General features: G+C 43.9%; 1 protein-coding gene across 1 annotated transcript in view; it reads left to right on the top strand.

Annotated features, from left to right (window-relative positions):
* Nucleotides 1–1,552: 1,552 nt before the first annotated feature.
* Nucleotides 1,553–24,353, top strand: part of SCARB2 (scavenger receptor class B member 2) — a 56,182-nt gene continuing 33,381 nt past the window's right edge. Inside the window, exons 1-2 of the mRNA XM_003898733.5 lie at nt 1,553–2,009; nt 20,655–20,812. Of these exons, the coding sequence (XP_003898782.1) occupies nt 1,893–2,009; nt 20,655–20,812 (275 nt within the window). The 5' untranslated portion in view covers nt 1,553–1,892. The remainder of the gene's footprint in view (nt 2,010–20,654; nt 20,813–24,353) is intronic.

The raw sequence follows: 24,353 nt of genomic DNA, 5'->3' as shown, positions 1-24,353 counted from the left end.
CAAAGCCTCCTAACTGATTTGCTGTCCCCAGATTCTCATTAGTAACAGATTGGGAGGCAGCAATGCACAGAGTACAAAAAAGTGAGGGTTTTGGAGGCCAACAGCCAGCCCTACATCCCGGTTCAGGAAGGATCCACCACTCAGTAACCGGTTGAGCTTGTTAGGTTACTTAACTCAGAGCCCCAGTGTTCTTGAGTGTAAAATGAGGATAATACACTATAGTTGCCAAGAAAATGTACTTCTTCGGTCTTGCAGTGTAGACAGCATAACTGACCAATGGCTCCACCTCAACTGCTGAGCTCTGCTGAAATCCATCCCCTGATATTTATCCCCAGGTTGCTGCAAAGGCCAGCTTCCTAAGGCTGATCCCAGCTCATGACTGAGCACAACAGGGATACTAAGGCAGGCCTCTTTCTGGGAGATGCCAGACTTCTGGGACAAGCCCATTTGGCTAAATGACCTTGCTGAACTTTTTAGACATGAACTGTATATAGTATCAAATGCTTCCTTCCACCCAACCTTCCTTCCCTGCTTGCCTCTTTCCTTCACCAGGAGCACACCTGCATCCCAGGTCCAGATCCCTGTTTTCCCTCAAAACTCTCTTGCATAGTACCCCCATCTGGGACTGTTTCTGGAGGGCTGGGACAAACACAACCTCCTATTCATAGGACTGCCAAGGTTATTAAATGAGTAGAACTGTGCAAAGAACCTAGTAAAGGGCTGGCATAGAAGAAACACTCATTTAACTAACACTTCTTGAGTCCTGGCTGTGTGTAGGTCTTGGTCCTGGGTGTCTGGGCCACGATAGTGAGCAAAGCAGGCAAGAACACCAGCGCTGCGTGCTTTAAGCTCCTTCCCAACTTCCACCTCTTCAACAGGATAGGAGCCCTTCAAAGTCTGACTCCTTGGGGCCTCAACACCTCCGACTCCACACCCTGAACACCTGAGCCTACAGTCAAAAGGAACTTCCTTCTTGCTTCCTACAGGTTTTGCTCTTTCACCCCCAATGCCTTTGCCCACCTTTCCTTCTTCGTGAAATGCCTTCTCCTCCCTTTTTTGCACATCTTCCTTTCTTGCACATGCCCCTTACGTGACAAACTTTTATGCCTCCCCCAGGCCCCAGTTCAATGTGAGGGCCCTAGGTCATCCAGGCAGAACGTGCTTGCTGGCATGATCGCAGCAGGCACCTAGTAGAAGCACTTGTTACATTGTGTTCTAATTGCGGTAACAGTGTCCCTGCTAACTTGAGAGCGCCTCTAGAGCGAAGGAATGTCCCAACCACCTTGAATCCCCCGCGCGTGGCCCATAGGAGGCCCTCAGACCTATCTGCGGAACGAGTAAATGAATGTGTGAACCGGGTTCGGCGATTTCGGTGGGGCGAGCGCTGGGCCTGCGGTGCTGGGCGCTGGGAGCCGCCAGGCCGAGCCCGGCTCAGGCGCCGCAGCCACTCAGGGCCACCGGGGACCGACCGGGGAGGGCGCGGGCCGAATCACTGCAGCCGCCGCAGGGCACATGACTGCGGCCTCCGCCCCCGCCCGCCTCCCCGCGCAGTCGCCGGCGGTCGCCTCCCGGGGTTGCGGCGAACCCGGCCCGCGAACGTCACGTCCCTTCGCGCTCCCTGCACTCTGCTGAGCTGCGCTAGGCTGGCGCCGCGGCTGCAGGGCGAAGAAAACTGAAACCGAGGCCGGGCCCGTCCCTCGGTGGCCCCATCCGCCCAGTGCACCCGGGGCCGCGCTCGCCAGCTGCGCGCACGAACTGGGCGCCGGGAGGGCGCGGCGCGGAAGGGTCCCGGGTCTTCCAACGCCTTTGCGGCGGCTCCTCCCTCCTTGCAGTGGGATCCGGGGCGGGTGCGGCCCGGCCCGGCCCGGCCCGGCCCGTGAGCGGCACACAGAATGGGCCGATGCTGCTTCTACACTGCGGGGACGTTGTCCCTGCTCCTGCTGGTGACCAGCGTCACGCTGCTGGTGGCCCGGGTCTTCCAGAAGGCTGTGGACCAGAGTATCGAGAAGGTGAGGCGGGGCGGGCTGTGTGTGTTTGTGTGTGGTGGAGTCTTCCAGCACGCCCCCCCCCACCCCTGCTGCTGCATCTTGTATGGGGAAGACCTGCACTCGGGCAGAGCCTCTGCACTACAGCTCTTCTTGCGTCCTTGTCTTCCAGGGTTTGGTAGGCGAGGGTTAGGGAAGGATGGGGAAGGATGGCGCCTACTCTGTTCCCTTTACAGTAATAAGTAAGGCTATGGATCCTGACTTTTAAAAAGGCCTTCGGTTGTGTTCTGTCGTTTGCATCTCTTCACATTCCTTCCGTCTACACCCCAATCTCAGGTGAGCCCAAACTTGTTTCCCTCCCACTTCATGAAGAAACAGAACTAAATGAAAGACACCGCAGAAGAGGCAGGTTGTGTTGTCTGCTTGCTGTGGCCTTTGAAGTGGTGTGCGCCTGGGGATGAGACGTGGGTGTGCGGTCTATTGTGTTCTTGCCTTCTTGGGCTGGGCAGGGGCAATTGGTAGCTGGGCCAGTCCTTTAGGCTGGGTGACATTTCATCCATCAGTCTTTGCTGAACGCTGACTTAGTGGCTTTGTGTCTTGTACCAACAGCCTGTGTTGCTTTGTCTCACCATGAATTCTTGTTCTTCTCAAACGGCCATAATTTTCAGGCACAGATGCATTTAGATTCCCTACAAGAATCTGAACTTGTTTCTTCCTCTAGATGATTGGGCTGGAGAGCCAGTCCTTTAAGAATACTTCATCTCTTGATTTCACTAGTCATTTCATCTGCCCTTTCCCCCACGTCCACCAAGCTGTGTCAAAAGAGGAACAAGAGAGAGTTACTGGGATCATTTTTTCCTTAAGAAAGAAAAAATCACCGGAGCAGCAGCTTTTCTTGTTGGCATCCGTAACTGCACGCTTCATTTCTCCCACTGGTTTGCACTTGCTGTGGCCAGATAAAAAAGCCCAGGCCTAATCTACTTTGAATCACTGCATTCTCCAGTTAGTAAAGCTGTTTTATTCCAGGTGGCAATGGATATATTCCTTTAACTGAGTTTCCAAAAGTAATTAAGTGAGTACCTGAAATCTGGCAGTTAAAGGCAATTTTTCAAAAAGCACCATGGCAAAGCATAATGAAATTTTTAGAGTTCACATGGCCAAGGGAAGACAAGGCCCACCGTCCGAGCATCTCAAGGGTCAGTTTCCTCTCAGTACTCATGTTCAAGGAAAGAAGAAACTGAATCCTTTCTCCACTCCTGTCCATGTCCAAATCCATGGTGAGCTGTGTCTGAGGATGTAATCTCTTGCTTTGGGTGACTAGAGTTAAGCAATCCAATTATAGTCAATATGTGAGTTTTCTTATATGGCTTTGAAAGGCTGTTTCAAGGAGCCCTATAGGATGAGTGATCTTCCCCGTGCTTCCAATATAGCCAGCCCTTAGATTCTCTATGTGTCTCCATTTTTCTGGGCGAGGGGGTGGCTGTAAGGCAACTTGACTGGGGCCTGAGTTTGTGTTGGTATTTCCAAGTGGTTTTCTCCATGAGGAATGGACTCTGTTCTGATAAGTAACAGTACAGGGAAGTGGACTTTCAGAGCTGCTCAATCCCAGCTAAGGAGGACTGCACGGTGTATTGTATGAAAATAAAGGACAGGGCTAGTTTCAGTGGACAGATGTGGAAATACTGTTGTCATTAGAGGTAAGTCACACATCACTGTTTTGCTTTTTCCTGGATTACCTGTAGGGTGGTAGGTAGCATGGGATAGTGGGAAAGAATGAGGATCTTACACTCCTGGGCATGAAACCTAGCTTCCACCATGTACCAGCTGGGTGACCATGGGCTGTTTAATCTTATTTGATTCATGTTTTCCCCATCTGTAAATAGGGATAATAAGGACTAACGATCACATCCGCTTTGTCAAATAACTCTGATAACCTTAAGGTGTGATCTTTCTGGGATATAGTTAGTGCTTAATAAATGATAGCAATTTTATTTTTATTAGAAGCCACGCTAAGAAAATACATGAGATTTGGAGTCAGATTCCATATTTTCAAATCCTATTCTTGCCATTATAAGCTTTATGACTTACGTCAAGTTACTTCAGTTACCTGCTTCTCAATTTCATTGCTTGTAAAAGTGGGGATATGAGCTGTTAGCTAACTTGGGCACAGTGATGCATTTACCATGAAACTTGCAAAGTTAAGCTTTGGGTCCCTCACTTGCACAGGCCCTTCCAAAGCCCTGTACCTCATTCTGTATCCCAAATTTTCTTTTTCTTAAGAAGGGACCCACAAAACCTGTATTTGTCTCTGCATGTGTATTATTGTAGGACTAAGAATAAAGCACTTAGCATAGTATCAGGCACAGAATAGGTGATCAATATATGGCAGTCATCTTTATTGCCACTAGTATTACTATGGGAGAATTCATTCATAACGTGATTCTAATATAGTTGTAATATAATTTACTCTGATATTTCCAATTCTTTGTTTTTCATTTGAAGATTGTCTCTGCCCTGACTTGTCTACATCATAAAGGGGAGAGGGAAAAGGGATGAAATTCAAATGAGTAGGTGTGGGAAACTTAGTAAGATAATTCCTATCCAAAAAGTTGTCTCAAATGATAATTGTCCTTGAACCCTGCAGTGACCAGAGATGAGAGAGACTTTTAATTATGGCCAGTGATATTATATAGTAGAAGGAGCCAAGACAATTTTGTTTCATTCTTGGCCTCAGTGGTGACTGCCTTGTATTGGGCAAGGCCTGTAATTGTTTCTGCTTCAATTTTCTCATTTGCAAGACAGGCATAATAGTACTTCTCTTCTCTTTTTCCCACACCCTCTTCCTAGGGGATATTATGAGCATTAATACGGCATTTCCTTATAAGCATTTGGGCCTTCATGAAGAGAGAGCTTTGCAGAGACCCAGCAGTTCCTTTTCCTCCCTTAGGCCTGGAAAGGCAGGAGTTTATGTTACATTTCATCTGGTATCCCAGTGAACTGCCTTGACACCTGGCACAGTGCCTAAGATACATATTAAATACCTCTTGACTCACCTGTGATCATTTTAATAGAAAGAAGAGTGTCCTGAGAATCAGCAGAACTGAGTCAAACATTTTTTTTCTGTCCCTAAGGATTTCTTGGACTAAGCTGAACAAGCAGAGTGGCAAGTTATTTAATCCCTCAAAACCTCAGGATCCTCATTTTGAAAATAGGAATAATAAGGATAAGAATACCTACCTCATAGAGTTGTCACAAGAATGAAATATGATTGCTATAAAGCACCCAGCACAATGCATCACACAATGCCTGAACGTTAACGTTTGTTATGTCTTTAGCTATTATTTGTCATCTGTGAATTGAAACTTATTATACAAGTTATGGTTCCTCCTAGCTCCAAACTTCTGAGATCCTGTGACCTTTAAGAGCAGCTGTGGGGCTCAGAATATTAAGTGTGCACTCCTAATCTCTGCAGACATGCTGGCAGTTTGACTGTCTCCCAGTAATAGGGATGCAGAAGTGGCCACAGTCAGGGCTGGTCAACAAGGGATGGGCTGTCAAGGGAACCAGTGGGAGTCTAGTTTACACCTTTGACTTCCTCTTCACAGGTCAAGGCAGGACTGTAGCATTAGGTCTCAGAGATGCAATGAACACGACAAATACACTTCCCCTTCGTCTGGACCAGAGGCTTTGCGCAAGTCAGCACCAGCTGGTTTCTTTTGGGAGCCATAGCAACTTTGGAGCTGTTCTACTGAAGCCTCAAGAAGTAAACTATACGCCAGGCACGCTGGCTCATGCCTGTAATCCTAACACTTTGGGAGGCCAAGGTGGGTGGATCACAAGGTCAGGAGTTCGAGACCAGTCTGGCCAATATAGTGAAATCCTGTCTTTACTAAAAATACAAAAATTAGCTGGGCATGGTGGCGGGCGCCTGTGGTCCCAGCTACTCGGGAGACTGAGGCAGGAGAATCGCTTGAACCTGGGAGGCGGAGGTTGCAGTGAGCCAAGATGGCACCACTGAACTCCAGCCTGGGCGACAGAGCGAGACTCTGTCTCAAAAAAAAAAAAACCAAAAAAAAGAAGTAAAATGTAATCACTGATAACCAGATTGCTTTGATTAGTGACTATATGGGATTTTTTTTTTTTCTGAGACGGAATCTCGCTCTGTTGCCCAGGCTGGAGTGAGTGAAGTGGCGCGATCTCCGCTCACTGCAAGCTCCGCCCCCTGGGTTCATGCCATTCTCCTGCCTCAGCCTCCCGAGTAGCTGGGACTACAGGCGCCCGCCACTATGCCTGGCTAATTTTTTTTGTATTTTTAGTAGAGACGGGGTTTCACAGTGTTCGCCAGGATGGTCTTGATCTCCTGACCTCGTGATCCACTGGCCTCGGCCTCCCAAAGTACTGGAATTACAGGCGTGAGCCACTGCGCCCAGCCATGATCTTGTTTTTTAAAGTCAAATCAGTAAAACATCTTTATTGATGTGTATGTAAAGGCATTCAGCTATGTATAATTTTAAAGGACTCCTTCTTGCATATCTGCCTCATCTCCTGAGTTGCCTCTATTCAAAGAAGACTTATCTTAGTCTGAGATTTTTCTTGATCAGAAAAAACCAGTAAAGATATCTCAAATCTGTTATCTTACGGTCAAGGAAATTGAGGCTCTTGGAACAGAAGTGACTTATCTAAAGTCAAATGGAGAGGGAGGGGTAGAGCTAGCTGTGCCAGCTGGTCTCTTGATCCTGAACCCACTTTTCCCATCCTAAGGATGACCATACATCCCATTTGCCTGGAATAGTCCCATCTGGTTTCTGTGTACCTGTTGTTCTGGTGTAATCACTAACACCGCCTTCCCTCCAAAAGATTTCTGCTTTGGACAATAAATTCTGTGGCCATCCCTCACCTCTCATGCCACATTGTCCTTACAGACCACAATGTATCCCGCTTCTTGGCTCTCTTAAGGAGTTGAGGCCTATTCAAACTAGCTCAGGCAAGATGGGATTCTTTTTTTCTTTTTGTAAATCTGGAAGGGGAAACTCATAGAAATCAAAGGGCAAGAACCATGGCACAGTAAGGCCTCATGAGAGGACAATCGAAAGTGGAAAGTCAGCAGGAGCCAGGCACACTCTGTCTCCCACTTTTTCCTCTGCTTTCTCCAACAGGCTTCCTCTGTTTACTCAGCCTGGCTCTGTACTCATCCGGGCTTGCTCAGCCCCGCCTCGGTGTGACTTTCCAGCTGCTGACCTCTCATAGACGTCCTTCATCTCCTAGTTTCTCTTTTCCGAGTTTGTAGCGGAGCAATGTGATTGGCTCAGCACAGGAAGAAACTATAGCGCTGTAAACAGAGGCAGTGTCATTAATTTCCTTGCAAGATTCTCTAACTCCTAAGCAAAATTACCCAAGTTCTTTCCTGGCTTTTAGAAACATGATCTTGTGATATCAAAATCATATTAAGTTTCTTTCAGTGTCTTACTGATTCATGTTGACTATGAGTGCATTCCTTATTAATGATTAAGACAATACAGTAGGCTAACAGTTGTCAGCATAGTCCCTAGACTCTACGAGATGCATCTAAATCACTTACAAAGATTTAGACAATACCAGACCCCACCCCAGACCTGCTGAATCAGACTCTTTAGGAACAGAACCCAGGTTAAAGTCCTTATCATAAAATCCATTACTGGAGGCAGGTTGCTGTGGGATCGTAATCTGCAATTTTGGGAATATGCATTTTTTTAAAAGTTGTTTATATTTGTATAGTGATTATTTTAGACCATATCTTCATTCCTTAAGATGGTAATTCTAATTGAGGATATTACTACTAATAATTACTATTAATCTGCAAGTTTACATTAAAGGAAATATTATTTGGTGAGGAGGGGAAGGTTCCCGCCTGTGGAAACTACTTTGCTTTATTGTTAAATAAAATCCAAGATTTCATTCTGTCAGGCCACAGCAAAGGGGCCATCTGTTCTGCCAGACGTTTGCTTGTTTCCCAGGAAGAATCAGGAGGTGGAATTATAAGCTCATTAATGAAAACATAGGACGTTGGCCAAGTGACTAGACATTCCTGGCCATATCATCAAGATATGCACTGTCTATACACTATACACTAAGGAAGGGACCATTTTTAATCCAAGCTGGTGACTAGAAAAAACAACCAAGGGAAATAAAGACCACTTTAGGTGTTTGCTTTCTGTATCTAAAAGCACCTTTAGGTACATGCTTTGGCAGTCATTCTTTTATTTGACAAGTATTTACTGAGTGTGTACCATTTGCAAGGCAGTGTGCCAAGACCTATGGATATAACACTAAGCAAGATGCAGTCTCTACCCTTACAGATTGTATAATCCAAATTAAACTCCTGGGCCCCTCATACTCTTAAAAATTATTGAGGACCCCAAAGAACTTATGTTTCCATGGGTTATACCTATTGATATGTACAATATTAGAGATTGAAACTGATAGGTATTTTTGAGAAATGTTTAAAACAGAAGAATACACAAGCACATATTCCAATATGACATCATTACACACCATGGTAGCCTCTGGAAAACTCCACTCTACACTCAGAGAAATAATATAATTAAAAAGGCAAATGATACCTTAGTATTAAAATAGTTTTGACCTTGTGGGCCCCTCCTTAGAAGGTCTTGGGGCTCCCCAGGGGTCCTGAGATCACACTTTGAGAACTGTTCATCTCGTTTTATTTAATTAATTATTTTGATTTTTAGAATATTTTTAAAAATACATAATATCCCTGTTTCATATTCCTATAAGGCCAGTTTGGAAGCTATATTGTTAACGTTTTCAAACAACCAGGATTTTGCTTGGGGTGTCTTTCATTTACTGTGTCCTTTTGGCTTTCCGTGAGTCCAGTGTTAAAAACAGGAGTTTGGGCCATCAGTAATTCCAGTTTCACAATCTCCTGTCTTTCCCAGAATGCTGATCAAAGTAGACAAGAGCATTCATATCTCCATAATTGAATTACTCAATAATTCCCTTCTAGCCTCAGCCCTGCAGGGATTTTCAACCCGTATGAGGTAGTTTGGTATTTTAATCTAGTGTGAAACTCTCTTTGAAGGTAGAGGTCTTGTCATATTTGGTTTTGTGTCTTTTCTTACTGCCAAATGTAATGTCTTATTCACAATAGATGGTCAGTAAGTATTACTTGGATGAATAGAGAAAATAATTTCTTTGAAAATGATTTTGTTTGCATTTTGTTGTTTAATCTCACATTTTGCCCCACTTTGTAGGCCAGTGGTCACATGTTTGTCTCATGAATGATTTATACCTTTAAAATCTGGAAACTTCACCCATTGGTCCAGATTTCCAACTTCTCTTAAAACATGTGGATGTTCTTTGGTACGCGTCATACCAAGTTCTGTGTGGTAGCTATCTGGTCAGAAAAGAGGCTGACCCTTAGAAGAGACCTGCCTTCCCTGTTTCCCACTGTCTTAGTCCATTCAGGCTGCTGTCACAACATAGCATAGACTGGGTGGCTTATAAACAACAGAAATTTATTTCTTATGGTTCTGGAGGCTGGGAAGTCCAAAGCCCCGGCAGTTTTGGGGTGTGGTGAGGGCCCACTGCCTCATAGATTATGGACTTCTCACTCTAACCTCACATGGCGAATGAGCTCTCTGGGGTACCTTTTATGAGAACTAATCCCATCCGAGAGGGTTCTATGCTCATAACCTAATCACCTCGTAATCTCACCACTTTGGGGGTAAGGATATCAACAAAGGAGTTTTGAGGGGACACAAACATTCAGACCACAGCACCCACCGTCCTTTGCGCCCTTATTGGCTCCCAAGGCCCAGTGAAGGTGTCTGTTGTTGTGCATGTGCTGTTGTGTTTCTTAGAGAAATATTTCTCTGTATCTGACACTCCTTACCAAAGGAAGGAAAATGAAAGATAGCTTGAGAGGATCATGGGTTTAACAGAAATGGGAGAGGGCATGTTTCTTTGTAGAAATGAATATTGCTGCTGGGGTTTGACATGCAAACAAATGTGCAAACTCACGGCCTGTGTCACTCATTTGCCCTAGCCATCTGGCCCCTTCAGCATCTGGATTTTACACACTTTCCAGAGAGAGTGTGAGGCAGAGTGCCATTGTTACACTAATGTAGTCACTCATCGCAAGTCCCAGTTTTTTAAATTCATTTTTTAATTGACAAGTCAAAGTTATACATATTTAGGGCATGCAACATGATGTTTTGAGAGAGATATAGATATAGATATACATAGTGAAATGGCTAAATCAAGCTGTTTAACATACGCATTATCTCAATTGCTTATTTTTGTTTTGTGGTAAGAACACTTAAAATCTAATCTCAGCATTTTTCAGGTATACAGTATTTTTGGGGTTTTTTGTTTGTTTGTTTGTTTTTGTTTTTGTTTTGAGATAGGGGCTCTCTCTATCACCCAGGCTGGAGTACAGTACTGCTACCATGGCTCATTGCAGCCTTGACCTTCTGGGTTCAGGCCATCCTCCTGCTTTAACCTCTAAAGTTGCTGAAACTACAGGTGTGCACCACCATGGCAGGCTAATTTTTAAATTTTTTGTAGAGATGGGGTCTTGCTGTGTTGCCCAGGCTTGTCTGAAATTCCTGAGCTTAAGCAATCCTCCGGCCTTTGCCTCCTAAAGTCCTGGGATTACAGGCATGAGCCACTGTGCCTGGCCCAATATATTCACTGTAATCACCATGATGTATGTTAGATCTCTTGAATTGGTTTATATCAAACTGAAGTTTTGTATCCTTTGACTAACCTCTCACCAGTCCTCCCAGCCCCCACAGTTCCCATTTTAAGGATATTTTCTTTTAACACTGTGCTTCTGATAATCAATGGTAATGGAAGAGGAGACACAGAAATAGGTAGGTAAATGGAATACTATGCAGCCATAAAAAAGGATGAGTTCGTGTCCTTTGTAGGAACATGGATGCAGCTGGAAACCATCATTCTCAGCAAACTATCGCAAGAGAAGAAAACCAAATACCGTATGTTCTCACTCATAGGTGGGAGTTGAACAATGAGATCACTTGGACACAGGAAGGAGAGCATCACACACCGGGTCCTATTGTGGGGAAGGGGGAGGGGGGAGGGATAGCAGTAGGAGATATACCTAATGTAAATGACGAGTTAATGGGTGCAGCACACCAACATGACACATGTATATATATGTAACAAACTTGCACGTTGTGCACATGCACCCTAGAACTTAAAGTATTAAAAAAAAAAAAAAGAAATAGGTAGGTAATGAAAATATTACTTATTTCAAATTTGAGATATATAATCACAACCAAACAGGTTGCAAAATAATGAGACTGGCTGTGTAAGTTACACACAGAATATGTGGGCCTTGTTTCCATGACCTTATTTCTTATTTGTTCACATCTGAAAATCCTCTTTCTCTCTACCCTCCCCACTCCCCATATATGTATATATATTCCCCACCCTCTGCCCCCAATTTTCATCTGGTTCTATGTTTAAGTTTCTTTTTTTTTTTTTTTTTTTTGAGATGGAGTCTCGCTCTGTCACCCAGGCTGGAGTGTAGTGGCGTGGTTTCCACTCACTGCAAGCTCTGCCTCCTGGGTTTACTCCATTCTCCTGCCTCAGCCTCCCGAGTAGCTGGGACTACAGGCGCCCGCCACTGCACCCGGCTACTTTTTGTATTTTTAGTAGAGACGGGGTTTCACCGTGTTAGCCAGGATGGTCTCGATCTCCTGACCTCATGATCCGCCCGTCTCGGCCTCCCAAAGTGCTGGGATTACAGGCGTGAGCCACCGCGCCCAGCCTATGTTTAAGTTTCTATCTGGTAGCTGCTTTTTTCCCTTTAGGTCATCAGTTTTCAAACTTGGCTGTACATTTGTAATCACCTAGAAACTTTCAAAAATAAGTTAGTGGGTATTTTGTAGCAGGAGGTTTTTTGGGGATTGCCATTCCATCATATTGTCCTTTTTGTAATTTATAAACAAAGTAACAGTCCACCCATGAGCTAGCATTTGAATCTGAACTATCAGCACTCATTAGTTAAAACTATGACAGTTGCAAAATCAAAATGAGTTAAGCAACAGTGACATAAATAAATAAATGCCAATACATTTTTACTGAGTTAAAATAAGGTGAGGGAATAAGAGTAGAATGTTAATGGCAGTTTATTTCTTTTATGTAAACAGTGGAAATTACTTAAATTACTGCAAGAGTCTGAGTTGGGTTTGCTTCATTTCAGGGAGCAATTTTAAAAAACAAAGCAAAGCAATTTGTGTTTTGCCATTTGATGAGTTTTATTAATCTGGAGTCCAGTATGCAATTAGGCCAATACTATCCATACACAATTAGGCCAAGTTCTCCAAGTTGGTCTGCATTATCTCTGGATGAATTTAGACTGTGCAGATGGCAACGTGGATGCTTAAGTTGCGTTTAATTATTAAGTAGCACTTTACTGACCTTAAAGAACAACCAGTAGTGCTCTTGAGTCCTGAAACTTTCCTTAAAAGTCTTACTGATTCCCGTGAAAGCCTAATGGATTCCCTGAGTGCTTATTTTTATCATTTGGAAGTGACTTACATCAGGACAGCTGGTTTAACCACTCATGGTGTTGCCTTCCCAAAAGATTGCTGTCAGGCTGACTTGGGCTGTGGCTGTATTAAGTCATGTCAGTGTTCAGCAGTCAAGTTAATCCAGCCTGCATCTGTTCCTTCATCTGCAGGTCAGGTGTCAGCCTGGCCAGCGACTCTGTGTTCACTACACACAGCGCAGAGAGGCTGTTCTCAGTTCTGCCTCTGACCAGCCTTCTGTGTACCCAAATGGAAGGAAGCTTATGCTGGGAAAGATTCTTTTACTTTTGTTTTAAAACAGTCTCACTTCATACATGGTAAAAACTATTACGCTTCTCCAGTAATTCAAGAAATGCAAGTTCAAACAAGAAGATGCTATTTTGCCACTACTGAAGAAGCAAAGATTTCTGAAAACCTTAAACACCGATATCGGGATAGATATGCTGAAATGGTTGCTCATACACTGCTTTCCGGAGCAACTTGTTGATATTTAAAGGCTCATGAGTTCATGAAAACTTGTTGTCCCTAGACCCAATAATCCCAATCTAGGAGTCTATTCTAAGAAATTATTCACTGATTTGGGCGGGGTGTGGTGCCTCACGCCTGTAATCCCAGCACTTTGGGAGGCCGAGGTAGGTGGATCACTTGAGGCCAGGAGATAGAGTCCAGCCTGGCCAACATGGTGAAACCCCATCTCTACTAAAAATACAAAAAGTAGCTGGGTGTGGTGGTGTGCACCTGTAATCCCAGCTACTCCAGTGACTGAGGCATGACAGTCACAAGTTGCAGTGAGCCAAGATTGCACTACTGCAAAACAGCCTGGGTAAAAAAAGAGAAAATTGCGAAAAAAAAAAAAAAAAAAAAAAAAAAAAAATTCACTAATTTGGACGAATATATTCAAGAACATTTACTTCAGCATGAAAACAACACAAATTTCCTGTAGTAAAAGAATGATTAAATAAACTGATTTAGTATATTTTATAAAATAATATAGTGGATTAATATACAGACATTAAAATAACAGTTTCAAAAACTGTTTAATAAGGATAATCATAAAAGATGAGTGAAAAAATGATACAATACATATGATCTCAATTTTGTTTAAAATACACATATGTATGACTAGATCAGAGGAAAGTAAACCCATATGTTAATAACTATGATGTGGGTTACAGGGGATTTAAATTTTCTTCGTTTTACTTTCTTCATTATCCAAATTTTCTGTGACAAATACGATGGAATGGGTAGGGAGTGGATGGAATAGCATTTACCTGATTAAAAGTAACAACAGGCTGGGCACGGTGGCTCACACCTGTAATCCCAACACTTTGGGAGGCCGAGGTGGGCAGATCACCTGAGATCAGGAGTTTGAGATCAGCCTGACTAACATAGTGAAGCCCTTTCTCTACTAAAAATATAAAATTAGCTGGGTGTGGTAGTGCGTGCCTATAATCCCAGCTACTCAAGAGGCTGAGGCAGCAGAATAGTTTGAACCCAGGAGCGGAGGTTGTGGTAAGCCAAGATCATGCCACTGCACTCCAGCCTGGGTGACAGAGTGAGACTCCCTCTCAAAAAATAAATAAATAACTGAATAAATAAAAAATAAAGTAGCAACAATCAGTAGCCTCATTTGTGAATAGAAATTGGAGGCAACACATGACTTTTCTACACATTTGTAGTAATGTTATCTGCTACTTTAAACATCTCTTCTAATATGAATATAGAAATTTCTGTAGATTGATAATTTATCATGACATCTAGGAATTTTTCCCTTCGATAAATGTGATATTTTATTGCTTACAAGTCTAGTTTGTTCTGTGTTATCTCAAGGAGTTTTTAGAATTCACCAATAAAATGAGAAGGTAGGAAATCTTGTCTACTGTTATATCTCCAATACCTAGAACAGTGGCTGGCACAAAGCAATTGCTAAGTTAATATTTGTGGAAAGAATGAAAGAGTTTCATCAGTTTTAAGGTTGTGAAAATCCTATGCTATACTTGCTATGAAAAAGGATATTATAAAAAATTTATTAAAACCAAAATTGCTAAAGACAGATCTAACAGACTTAGAACTAATGTTTGTGTGCCTTTGGCATATTAATTATGCATAAAAATAGACCCTGCTAATTCCAAACTAGTCTTAACCATTTATGAAAGGAGGCCAAAATGTCTCCTTGAAAAATAATATTTGCAGCTAAGAAAGTTACTATCTCTTCTTGATTCTGCAGTACTGAAATTCAGACTTTATTTATGCAGATCACCTTTCTCACATATTATTTAGAATATGCGGCATTTTGCCACACTGAAGACTTTATGAAGAACTAGGTAAACAGCAGAAGATGAATGCCTGGCACAGCATTGTGCTATACGCTACAGTATCATTTGTTTCTTCATTAATTATTTATTGTGTCCCTTCTGTGCCAGGTAAATGCTATTCCAGCCACTCCCTACCCATTCCATCATATTTGTCACAGAAAATTTGGATAATGAAGAAAGTAACCTTGTTATGTGCTGGGGATCCATGAAAAAGATACAGTCCTTAGTATCAGACCCAGTCTGATACTAAAGACTAATAAACACATTTTCCTTATAAAACTTGTGAAGTTTCATGAAAGCAGAGAGAAAACACACAGCCCAGAGGGCCCTTCTGAGAGATGGCACTTCTGTATTGAACCCTGAAGCCCAAGTAGAAGTGAACCAGGTGATGAGGGCCCTGCAGAGACTTCTGGGTGAAGGGCAGTGAGTGACTCAGGCCAAGGCCCTGGCTGAGAACTTGTATGGTGGGTGCTAGGTAACAGTAGATGGTTGCGTGTTGCTGGTGCATAAAGTGCCTACCAGGAAATGACAGCGACAGGTGATGCAGTTGCATCAGATCACAACAGGTCAAGGACTGTGGACTTTATCCTTTGAGCAGGGCTGGAGTATCTGTTCCATTAGGCACTTGTGACAGGCTTCTCTGAAGGCTGAGGTGGATGAAGCGTTTAAAAGGACAAAGGCTGGAGAGAGGGAGACCAGTTAGGAGCCTACATACAGCATTGTCACAGTCCAAGCCAAGGATAAAATGTGCCTTGGGGTAGAAATGGGGAAGAGGAGGAGGTGAAATAAGCAGGACTCAGTGATCAACTAGGGGAGAAAATCCTGAGTCCATTTTGGTCATGTTGTCTTGGAGCAGCCTGTGCGATGTTCGGATGGGGGAATTTTGTCACTGATCCATGCCACTGGAAGGATCTAAATCGTTTCAGGCATAAGCTGTTTGTTAGACTGAATTAGTGGGTCTTACACGTTTTTCACTCCCTGTTACATGCATGTTGGTTTTGTGTCCTTAGCTAAATTTCTTCTTAAAGACAGGGCCTATGCCTGTTTGCAGGGCATAGTCCGGGCACATAGGAAGCTCTCAGTAGGTACCTATTGGCTGATTAACTGAAAAGTATGTTTTTCAGTCCAAATTATTAATTTAAGCTGTTGACACTGCGAATTCACCATACAACTTGATTATTTTCCAGTATTTTTGTTTTAGTGGTAGTGCCACAGTATTGTGCATGGAAAAATTCTTTATGTTCGTCTTGGTTAAAATTAATAAGCAACAGTTACATTGTGACTCCACAGTGCCACTGTTAATATCCAGAGTCACACTGTAAAACTGATTTAAGGCCTTATGCTGCTTTTTCATTTAGTGTAACTAAGAAGACTCAGCTGATTACAAGGTTTGTCTGGTGGCTGTCACCACCACAGCAGAACCCTCAGTAAGGAGGATCAGTTGTTCCCAAGCCATGGCTTTCTGTTCAGATTGGCAAAGGGCGCTTTTGAGGGGGACACTAGCTCGTTGTATCTGGCGGAATGAATGACTTCCTGTGCCAGACTGTCCGCGGTCTTGAGGCTGAGGTTATTATTTGTTAGTTTCTCAGGCCTTCCTTTGCCAAGCAAGCTCCTGGGAGTGCACACTTGAATGCCCTGAGGATCAGAAATAGAAGGGGCAGAAATTAAAAGTTTAAGTCAAAACAGAGCCCTCTCTGGACCATCTTGTGGCAGGAGGTTGAGGTGCTTTCTTTGGACACAGTAGCATACTGGGACTGCACGGCCACCTGGAAACTCTGGAGTTAAACTCTCCCTTTCCCGGTTCCTCACCTGTGGGCTCCTGACCAGGAGCTGACTGTGACCTCACACAGCTGTCCTAGTTTCCTTTCCTCCAGATGGCGGGGGTGACACTCCAGGAAACCCTGAGAGTTCGGGGTCCAACTTATGGCTGCTCCATAGTTTCACTGTCCCTCTGGGGCTAGAGTTGCCAAATAAAATAAAATACAGGACACCCAGTTAAATTTGAATTTCAGATAAACAACAAATAACGTTTTAGTATGAGTCTGTCTTGTGTGATATTTCGATTTAGTCCGATGTATCAGTTGTTAACATCCTGCCATATTTACTTTATCTCTCTGGTGCACTTTTTTCTTGAATTATTTGAATGTAAGTTATAGATATCACACACTTTGTTCCTAAATCCTTCAGCATGCATCTCCTATGAGTAAAAGCATTTTTGACATAGCCCATGCAATATTTGGGACGTAATCATATTATAAAATTATTTGTTGTTTATCTGAAATTCAAATTTAACTGAGTATCCCAGGTTTTATTTGCTAAATCTGGCAACTCTACCCTCAGGGTGCCATAGGGTGGCAGCTGCTGCATGGGTGAGCAAATCTGCAGACCTGGACTTGGTCAGATTTCATTTCACTTACTGGCTTTGTGACTTGGGACAGCCAGTGCCACCATTTCTTTGTTTGCAAAATGGGGATTTTAATTTTGTAGTGTCATTGTAAAACTCAGAGATAATGTACATTGTAAAGCCCCTAGCATAGTACCTGACTTTAGCACACTCATAGTAAATTGCAGCTGGGGTGGTAGTAATGGTAACTGAATGGTAACTGTCATTTTCTGAGCTGAAAGTGAGAAAATAAAAATAAAGACACAACTGTTTTAGAAATGTTGGCAGCTGTATTTACAACTTCCCTCTGTTATTTCATTACCCATCTCTCTTCCTACTTAGTGCATTCGTGTGAGCATGCGCGCGCGCGCGCGCGCACACACACACACACACACACACTCTCTCTCTCTCTCTCTCTCTCTCTCTCTCTCTCTCACTCACTCTCCAACACATGATCTACTCTGGGATTGACAGAGAGTTTCCTGACAAACATCCAGCTTGTAAGGTGGAGGAAAAGAGACACATGAAAGGATGAGGAAAAGCCACCACTCTTGAGGGCAAGATGTGAATGGAGTAAAAGGGGCTATGAGGATTTGTCTGAGTGCCGGTGACTCAGCTAAGAAGTGGCCAGGCAGAGAAGGGCCGTAGGGGTGGAGGCAGACAGAGGAGAAGCCCCGCTGTAACACAGTCTGGGTTGGTTGTGACTCTGGCATGCTGTCAAGGACTGTTTTTATTGTTCTTGTTAGTTTTTCGTTTGCTTTGTTTCATTAAGAAGTCAAATGTACTAAATGTTTATTTCTATCCTAAAGGTTGAAGGAACAAGTTCAAGTCACACTGTTTACACATGTCAGAACAACTGGGTTTATCTTTCCTTCTGGTAACCCCCTGTTTCTGGAAACCCTTTTACTTGTCTTTAGATTTATGGTTGCCTAAAAGCTGGACGCCAGCCCAACAAGATAAACCCGGGAGGTTAGCCATCTGTTCATTTCTGTTTGCTGACTCTTTCAGGGTTCCTAATTCTGAGGTGATTTTCTTCACATGAACAAATAAATGAGATCTCAAGTCCTTTCTCACTGGAAACTTCACACACTATGATGCTTGTCAGGAAAAATTAGGCAGGAATACAGAGTGCTCACTCAACTGTCCTGACAGTCACAGGAAGGGAAGTGCGGTAGAGCGGAGAGTGGGGGCGGGGCAGCTGCTCCTGGGCCTTTGCAGCAGAGCGGACCGCAGCTGAGGCAGCATCAGGCTCGCCTTTGTTTTGCAAGAACAGAGGAAAGCCAAGATGAAGTGGGTTCTCTTTGTGTGCACTCCTTCTCCCTGCCTTAGGGTCTATCCATAACATCCTATAGAATCTGAGTTTCTTAGATTTTCACTTAAAAAGAAAAAGGTAAGGGAACTTTTTTTTTTCTGCTTACAGAAGTAATTTATTTCTGTTGTAAAAATCCAAACAAAAGCAACAGTGAATGGAAGACTCCTAATCCAGATGTGAATTATAACTGATACAAATTCTCAACACTCAAAGTTCACATTTTGGTTTATTTGCAATCTGTGCTTTTATATTATTTTTGTATTTCAGTCGTTTTTACTGTAAAAATACAAGGCTTTTCTCCATTAACAGATAGAGGACTGTTGGGAATACCAGGTGTCAGGTTTCTGTTAACCTCAGGCACTGTATTTATCAGGCCTCTGCTGCCATGGTGAGTGACAAGTAACTCCTCAGTCTCCTTGCTTGTAACAATAATATGTGGGTGTGCAGGCTGGTTGCAGTTTGGGCTCAGCTGGCTCAGTGGAACGAGGCTTGACCCCAGGTTTCTGGTTAGCTTTAGGACTAGTCTACACATCTCCATTTTAGAATCTAGGCTGAAGGATCAGCAGCTACCTGTGGCCTTCTCTTCTCTTTTCCGAGGGTGGCAACTCCGAGATGGCAGATAGAAACTTGCTGTGCATCTTAAGGCCTTAGCTCCAAATTGATGCACTGTCATTCCACCCACATCCTGTTGGCCAAATCTCGTCACTTGGCCTAACCTGAAGTCAGTGAGGCAGGAAGAATACTTCACTCTAGGGGAGCCATGGTGTATTAATTTGCTAGGGCTTCCCGAACAAATACAACAGACTGGGTGGCTTAAGCAACAGAAATTTGTCTCATAGTTCTGGATGCTAGAAGTCTGAGATCAAGGTGTTGGCAGAGTTGGTTTCTTCTGAGGCCTGTCTCCTTGGCTTGTGGAGGACCGTCAGTTCCGCGTGTTTTCACATGGCCTTCCCTCTGTGCTTCTCTGTGTCCCAGTTTCCTCCTCCAGTTAGGACATCAGTCGTATTAGATCAGGGCCTACCCTCATGACCTCATTTAACCTTCATCAGCTCTTTAAAGACCCTGACTCAAAATACAGGCACATTGTGAGGTATTGGGGATTAGGACTTCAGCTTAGGAATTTAGAGTATGGGGGGCATTATTCGTCCTATAATGCAGAACAGGGGTGGAACGTGCAGGAGGGATTGTGTGCAGAGTTCAGTCTCTGTTGTCAGCTAACCTCAGTGAGGCTAGGCCTCCTGGTTTTTGAAGCAGGGATAGGCAATTCCATTTTAGGATTTTTGGGGATCCAATAAGAAAATACATTGAAAGTGCCTGGTGGTGGAGGTAGTAGGGATGGATGTGGTTCGACTTGAACTGGAAGGACCAAAACTGGCCTTCTTGGGCCCTTCCCCTTGTTCTTCTCTCATCTGGGCAAACTGGGAGTGCTTTTCAGAATTGCTTAACTTCTACAGAAGATACACCATCCATGGAATCTTCAAAAATAACAAAGCCAGCAGGCCCTTTAGGCACTCAGTCTGTGGCCTAGGTTTTGGTAACACTATGCTTCATGCTTCTGCCCATGTGCTGTCTTTAGTACCCGTCTTTTACAATTATTAATTAATTAATTAATTTTGAGACAGAGTCTTGCTATGTCACCCAGGCTGGAGTGCAGTGGCACGATCTTGGCTCACTGCAACCTCCACCTCCCAGATTCAAGCAAGTCTACTGCCTCAGCCTCTTGAGTAGCCAGGATTACAGGCACGTGCCACCACACCTGGCTGATTTTTTGTATTTTTAGTAGAGACAGGGTTTCCCCATGTTGACCAAGCGCAAACTCCTGACCTCAAGTGATCCGCCCGCCTTGGCCTCCCAAAGTGCTGGGTCACCAGGCCCGGTCCCTTTACAAATATTTATCGAAGGCCTTCTCTGACTTATTAGAACTGTGGGCTCTATTGGTGTAAGATATGGCCCTATTCTCAGGAGACTGCAGTTGAATGCCTGTGAAATGATTAAAATAGTGATCTAGGAGGTCAGAATAGGGGGGCGTCCCTTCCTCTGCTTCTTGGGTTTAAAGCCAACTACTACCTTACATTTTTGTAAATCTTTTGGTTTTCTTCCTAGAAAATTGTGTTAAGGAATGGTACCGAGGCCTTTGACTCCTGGGAGAAGCCCCCTCTGCCTGTGTATACTCAGTTCTATTTCTTCAATGTCACCAATCCAGAGGAGATCCTCAGAGGGGAGACCCCTCGGGTGGAAGAAGTGGGGCCGTACACCTACAGGTAAGTCTTGATCGCCTCCTGTCTTGCAAGAAATACAGAGTGACCCCAATATGGCCTGCATCCTTACCTCTTCCCGAGAGCAGGGCTCCAGGGCTGTGTGGGAGCACAGTTCCTGATTTCTTTGTCTGAAACGCTGCTGATGTTTTGTATGTGTGTGTGAAACCTCAGCAGAGAATGGCTTTGTGGACTGGGCCAAGTCTCAGCATGTTGTGTTTTGAAGTGCGGCGGTTTCCTCCTGAGTTGGCAGACTGTGATTATTAAACCATGAAGAGTTACTCCTTACCCTGACGCTTTTAAGGTTGCCCCTTGATATTCTTTTTTTATTTTTTTTTTAAGAGACAAGGTCTGGCTTTGTTGCCCAGGGTGGAGTGCAGTAGAGCACTCATAGCTCACTGCCACCTCCAACTCCTGGGTTCAAGTGATCCTCCTGCCTCAACCTCCCTAGTAGCTAGGATTGCAAGTGTTCACCACCCACACCAGATAATTTTTTTTTTTTTGTAGAGATGAGGTCTTGCTATTTTGTCTAGACTGGTCTTGAACTCCTGGGCTCAAGTGATCCTCCCGCCTCAGCCTCCCAAAGTGTTGGGATTACAGGCGTGAACATCACCACGCCCGGCTACCTTGATATTCTTAAGTGACTTTTAGGGTCTCCCTCCATTTCCATTCCCCACATAACTAGTTTTAAAGCAGTTCCAGAATTTACTGTTGTCTGGGACAGATCTTTCTGTTTCTTACCCACTCCTTTTCTCCACCCATCCTGGGTATAAGCAATAAGCAAGTAGCAGTGTCTGTTAGAGTCTTTGCTGGTGACCACCAATTTCAAACACTGGGGAATCAGGATCCCTTTAGTCATTTTTAAATGATTAGTAGAGGGAGATGCTTGAATCAGAGCATTTTCTCTGTTGCAATCTTCCCCTTTTCCCTATTATAATACCTTCTCCCTCCCCCATACAATAATCTTTCTAATAAAGTCTCTCCTTACCAAATTAGAAAACAAATTAATAGAGGAAGCAGACAACAGGATCTTTCTTTTTCAGAACTGCTGAATGATCAAAATGCCTCACAATTCTGTCGTAATCGATTGCTCAATAAATTATTGCTGACTGATTCATGTGTTATGAATCAGTACTAATCCTAGTTCCTTCTTGGGTGCTCATGCTCTGACTCTGGAGTCAGATGACCCATTTTGACCGTGCTTCCATTTCCTTATCTATAAAATGGGGATACAAATAGGACCTCCTTCACACGATTGTTATGAAGATTGAGTCAATGAGTCATTATGTACAAAGTGCTTAGACTAGTGCCTAGCACATAATTAGTGATACTTAAGTGTTTGCTCTTACTATTAGTTGGATTAGGCTATTTTTGCATTGCTATAAAGAAATACCTGAGTCTGGGTAATTTATAAAGAAAAGAGGTTTAATTGGCTCATGGTTCTGCAGGCTGTACACACATGGCATGCTGGCTCTGCTTGGCTTCTAGGGAAGCCGCAGGGAGCTTTTACTCATGGCAGAAGGCAAAGCAGGAGCAGGCACGTTACATGGCGAAAGCAGGAGCAAGGGATGAGGAGGTGCCACACTTTACAACAACAAGATCTCGTGAGAACTCACCCACTGTTGTGAGGACAGCACCAAACCATGAGGGATCCTCCCCTATGACCCAAACACCTCCCACCTGGCCCTACCTCCAACACTGAGGATTACAGTTCAACATGAGATTTGGAGGGGACATCCAAACTGCATCATTCCACCCCTGGCCTCCAAATTTCATGTCCTTCTCACATGTCAAAATATAATCATCCCTTCTCAATAGTCCCCAAAGTCTTAACTCATTCCAGCATTAACTCAAAAGTCCTAAGTCCCAGTCTCATCTAGAGATGAATTCCTTCCACCTGTAATCCTGTAAAATCAAAACAAGTTATTTCCTTCCAAGATACAATGCAGGTATCAGCATTGGGCAAACATTCCCATTTGAAAAGGGAGAAATTGGCCATAAGAAAAGGACTACAGGCCCCAAGCAAGTCTGAAACCCAACAGGGTAGTTATTAAATCATAAAGCTCCAAAATCGTCTCCTTTGACTTCATGTTTCATATCCAGAGCACACTGGTGCAAGTGGTGGGCTCCCAAGGCCTTAGGCAGCTCCACCCCTGTAGTTTTTTTATGCTGAGATTGCAAGCTGATGGTGGCTCTACCATTCTGGTGTCTGGAGGATGGTGGCCTTCTTCCCACAGCTCCACTAGGCAGTGCCTCAGTGGGGACTCTGTGTGGAGCCTTCAGCTCTGCATTTCCCTTCCTCACTGCCTTAGTAGAGGTTCTCTTGAGGGCTCTGCCCTTGGAGCCATTTTCTGCTGGGGCACCCAGGCTTTCTCATATATCATCTGAAATTGAGGTGGAGGATGCCAAGCCTCTTTCACTCTTGCACTCTGTATTCCTGCAGGCTTAACATCACATGGAAGCTGCCAAAGCTTATAGCTTGCATCCTCCAGAGGAATGGCCCGAGCTGTGCCTGCACCCCATGGCTGGAGCTGGAGTGTCTGGGATGTGGGAAACAGCACAGGGAAGTGGTGACCCTGGCCTGGTCCCTGAAACCACTCAGTTCTCCTAGATCTCAGGGCCTGTGATGGAAGGGGCTGCCTCAGAGATCTCTGAAATGTTTTCAAGGCCTTTTCCCCATTGTCTTGACTATCAGCACTTGGCTCCTTTTTAGTTATGCAAATCTTTTTAGCAATGGTTGCTCTACAGCCTGCTTGAATTTATCTCCCCACAAAAATATTTGTTTTGTTTTGTTTCTGAGACAGGGTCTCAGTCTGTTGCCAGGCTAGAGTGTGGTGGCATGATCATGGCTCACTGAAGCCTTGACCTCCTGGGCTCAAGGGATCCCCCTGCCTCAGCCTCCCAAGTAGCTAGGCCTATAGGCAAGTGCCACCACATCTGGCTAATTTTTAACTTTTTTTTTTGAGACAGAGTCTCCCTATGTTGCCCAGGCTGTGGAAATGCTTTTTCTTTCTCTGCCACATGCCCAGGTTGCAAATTTTCCAAACCTTTATGTTCTGCTTCCCTTTTAAATATAAGTTGCAACTTTAAGTCATTTTTTCACTCCCACATCTGAGTGTAGGCTGTTAGAAGCAGCTAGGCGACATCTTGAATGCTTTGCTGCCTAGAAATTTCTTCTGCCAGGTATCCTATATCATCACAATGAAGTTCAAACTTCCACAGATCCCTGGGGCATGAACGTGACAGTGACCAAGATCTTTGCTAAGGCATAACACATGTGAACTTTGCTCCAGTCCCAGTAAGTTCCTCATTTCCATCTGAGACCTTTTCAGCCTGAACTTCACTGTCAGCAATTTGGTGACAATCATTTAATCAGTCTCTAAGACATTCCAAACTTTCCCTCATCTTCTTGTCTTCTTCTGAGCTCTCCAAACTCTTCCATTCTCTACCCATTACCCAGTTCCAAAGCTGCTTCCACATTTTTCAGCTATCTTTATAGCAATATTTGACTCTCAGTACCATTTTTCTATGGTACTGAGAGTACCAT

Source organism: Papio anubis, chromosome 3 (genome assembly GCF_008728515.1).
Source record: "Papio anubis isolate 15944 chromosome 3, Panubis1.0, whole genome shotgun sequence".
In the NCBI taxonomy this organism is placed as follows: Eukaryota; Metazoa; Chordata; class Mammalia; order Primates; family Cercopithecidae; genus Papio; species Papio anubis.
Note: the sequence above shows the minus strand (reverse complement) of the source record. Positions and strands in the feature narration are given on the sequence as shown.